This window comes from Pteropus vampyrus, unplaced genomic scaffold (assembly GCF_000151845.1).
Source record: "Pteropus vampyrus isolate Shadow unplaced genomic scaffold, Pvam_2.0 Scaffold380, whole genome shotgun sequence".
In the NCBI taxonomy this organism is placed as follows: domain Eukaryota; kingdom Metazoa; phylum Chordata; class Mammalia; order Chiroptera; family Pteropodidae; genus Pteropus; species Pteropus vampyrus.
Genome location: NW_011889161.1, coordinates 34298 through 37867, shown reverse-complemented (window position 1 = coordinate 37867; position 3570 = coordinate 34298). Strand labels below are relative to the sequence as shown.

The window sequence follows — 3570 nt, the reverse complement described above, 5'->3', positions numbered from 1 at the left end:
CTTCGCCTCCTGGGGGGCCCCATCAGAGCCCGAGTGGGAGTGGCCTGTGAGCAGGTGTGTGTGTGGGGCAGCAAGCCTTTCCAGTACCTGCCAGCGCAGAGGCTGGTCTTTAACTTCAGGGAAGGGCAGAAGGCCAGGTGCAGTTGAGCCTGGGAAGGACGGGAGGAAGAGACCTCCACAACTTACTCATAAGTGAATGAGTAACCACAGGGTGATCTGATCATGAACTCCTAGCTGGGCAAGTCATGATGAGTTGTCATTTCCCAGGCCCATAGCTTCCTTAGTAAAAGGTCAATCTTTACCTTAAGTGAGCTGTGTCCATTGTTCTTATGCATCTAGGACAACATAGTTTTGAGAAGTCAGAGTAATTTTCTTTCCAGACCCCTTTGAGGCATAACCACCCCATAGGCAGCAGTGGATGACCTGAAAATTCTCACATACCATCTACACTGTAAATGTCCACATATCTCTATATACTGTAAATGTTAAAGGTTAACTGACATGTACCCACCAGTGTAAAACCAGTGTGTGTTTCTCCATTTTGCCCCCCGGTAGTTGGTATCTGACTCGTGTTGTTACGGCTCCTTGCTGGGTAGTTAGCATGGCCTCTGTGACTCTACCTGGAGAAGATTCTGGATGCTTCCTCTTGGTATCCCCTAGGCTCACTCCACATCCCTTTCCCTGTGCTGATTTTGCTTTGTATCTTTTGTCATAATAAATCATAGCGTCCTCCTAGCTTTGGGTGTCACCAGCATGTGACTCTAGCAGATCAACAAACCTGGTCTTGGGGTTCCCTGACACATGGCCCATTACAGAAAAAAAGCCTGAGGAGCCCATTCTGCATAAATATAAACACTACATTGTCACACCTAAGAAAATAATTATTCTGCACTATAATCTAACATCTAGTCTATATGCAAGCTTCCCAGTTGCCCCCAAATAACTGTTATAGCTTTTTCTTTGAACCAGGATCCAATCAAGGTTTGCACATTATATTTTCCTCCTTTACATATGCATTCATTCATTCCTTTGTCCAGGAATTAACTTTGTGAAGCGACCAGGACAGCTGTCCTGTGAACTGTCCCAGACTCCAGGTGGTGATTGTCTCCCCGTGCACCATGGAGAGCCTTCCTTCCTCTACGTCCTGAAAGCCCAGGTGCAGACCTAAAGGCTGGCTGAGGGCCCCCTGGACTGGCCACGAGGGGTGCCGCTGCGCGAGAAGGGGCGGCTCTGGCGGGGGCAGCCCATGGGCGGGGCGCTGAGACTCGTGCAAAACCCGACTGGGACCACTTTTCTCCAGCCCTTTCGCCAATTTTTGATGGTCTGCGCCTGAATCGAAGATTCTTTGGGGGCCGCATAGGTTTTCCTGCAATCCTACCCTTCCTTCTGCGCGTGCCCGCTGTCGTTCGCTAAAGAAGAGCCTTCTCTCGACAACCCGGCTGACCCCTAAAAGGCGGGCGTCTACGCCTACGGACCTCCCTGCAATTCCAACTGCCCAGCGCTGTCCTCCTTGCGGGGTCCGGGGTCCTTGCGGCGGTGGCGTGCGGTGTGGGCGAGGCCGGCGTGCGCGCCTGACGTCAGGCCGCGCGCCCGGGAGAGGCCGGCGCGCTCGTGTGACGTCACAGCGCGCGCCCGGGCGAGGCCGCTGCGTCGCTCGTGAGCGGGGGTCTTCGCGGTTGTCACCATGGTTCCGCGCGTGCAGCTTCCCCCTGAGATCCAGCTGGCTCAGCGCCTGGCGGGAAACGAGCAGGTGACCCGGGATCGGGCGGTGAGGAAGCTCCGGAAATACATCGTCGCCAGGACTCAGCGGGCCGCAGGTTGGCGCTCGTGGGGACAGGTGTGGGCGCGGGGCGCCTCGCGGCCGGGCCGGGCCGGGCCTGGCGGGAGGCGCCTCGGGGCAGCCAGGGGGCGGGGACGGTTCGGCCTGGGTGGCCTCCGAACCGCGTGGCGCCTCCTCGTGGCCGGGCGGGCCTGCGGGCGGTGCTTCCCTCTGGTCCTCGCGGCATTTGTCACCGCGTCATTCTCCTTGTGTAATTATTGGGCTGTCGTTTGAGTTTTAGTGTAGTGGGCGCTTCGCGAGGGCAGAGAATGTGCTTTTTGTCAGCTGGCTTCCCTAACAGAGGTTCTCAAAGCGTGGTCCCCCCATCAGCAGCTTCAGCATCACCTGGACATTCGTTTGAAAAGCACGTTCTGCTGAATCAGAAACTGGCCGTAGGGTTATCAATCAGGGCGTTAAGAAGCCCTTCCGGTGATTCCGATACCGGGGCTACGGTCTGAGGACCACCGCTCCGGCAGCACCGTGTTGGACTCAGTAAATTCGAGTGATTTTATGTATCTTCTTCCCTTACTAGCCCGATGAGTTAACTTTTTCTTAAGTTAAATTTGAAGTATAACATAAAAATACACAAACGCCAAGTGTAACGCTGGATGAATTATCACCAACAAATTCACTTGCGTAGCCACTATCCAACTCAGGAAATGGTGGCTCACTCAACTTTGGTTTTCCAAAAATGGAGTGCAGTGCCTGATACTTGTAGGTTCTCATTGTTTCTTGAATGAACGACATGGCAGTTCCCTGGGGGAGTCCCACAGGTACAGGCCTAGTGAGTTCTGAGTTAAGACGATAGCTTGAGACAGGAGGGCCACGTACTTTTACAGTAATAGGACTTAAGTCTAGTTCAGGTAGTTACATTTCTCTGGCTTTGTTCCTGGCCCTAAAAGGTTGGGTTCACTCAGTCTGAGTGTTGCTCTTTTTGGCGCAGGTGGTTTCACTCATGATGAGCTGCTGAAGGTATGGAAAGGACTGTTCTATTGCATGTGGATGCAGGACAAGCCGCTCCTCCAGGTGAGTGTATGGGAAGGCAGCGGGAGAAGCTGAGCAACAGTGTCAGGGAGGACAGGGGCGTGTGGTTGACCCTGATTTTAATGTAGCTGAAAACGCGGGGGGAGGTTTTATAACTTTGATGATTTTATTTTTTTAATGGCCGGAGGGCCAGGACGTTTGGTTAGAGTGGATCTTACACTTGCTGAGTAGAGCACCTTAGCCACACAGGTGACCACCAGTGCAGGTCATCGCCTGGGTCGTCGGTCATGTTTGTGAGAGATCGTAAACAGCGCTGAAATGATAGAAACCAAGAGAGAGAGGGGCCAGGTCTTCTCAGACACAGATTTCTCCCACAGTCTTTTTTTTTTAATTGTCTTTTAAAAAAATAGACTATTTTTTAGAGCAGTTTTAATTCACAGCAAAATTGAGGGAAAGAACAGAGATTTCCCATACACCCCTACTCCCACACATGTCCGGCTGCTTCTGTTACCAACGTCCCCACCCAGGTGGTACGTTTGTTATGATTGATGAAGCTACATTGACACATTGTCATCGTCCAAAGTCCATAGTTGACATCGCAGTTTTCCCCAGTGTACTTCCTGTGGATCTGGACAAATATACGGTGACATGGATCCATCAGTGTGATATCTCACAGAGTAGTTTCATGGCCCTAAAATGCTAGCCTTTTTAGAATAGTGTTTCTCAGAGTATCAATTGTTTGCTCTTCTTCAAGCTCCCCTGGGCGG

General features: G+C 52.1%; 1 protein-coding gene and 1 long non-coding RNA gene across 2 annotated transcripts in view; one reads left to right on the top strand and one right to left on the bottom strand.

The window, feature by feature from the left end:
- Positions 1–225: 225 nt before the first annotated feature.
- On the bottom strand, positions 226–694 carry LOC111731519. The gene is made up of 2 exons (XR_002777180.1): positions 512–694; positions 226–335 (listed from the first exon to the last, which is right to left on the bottom strand). It is a non-coding gene; the product is annotated as an uncharacterized LOC111731519 (long non-coding RNA).
- A 918-nt stretch (positions 695–1612) lies between these two features.
- RRP1 (ribosomal RNA processing 1) overlaps positions 1613–3570 on the top strand; it is a 13676-nt gene continuing 11718 nt past the window's right edge. The window contains exons 1-2 of the mRNA XM_011379971.2: positions 1613–1817; positions 2763–2845. Of these exons, the coding sequence (XP_011378273.2) occupies positions 1685–1817; positions 2763–2845 (216 nt within the window). The 5' untranslated portion in view covers positions 1613–1684. The remainder of the gene's footprint in view (positions 1818–2762; positions 2846–3570) is intronic.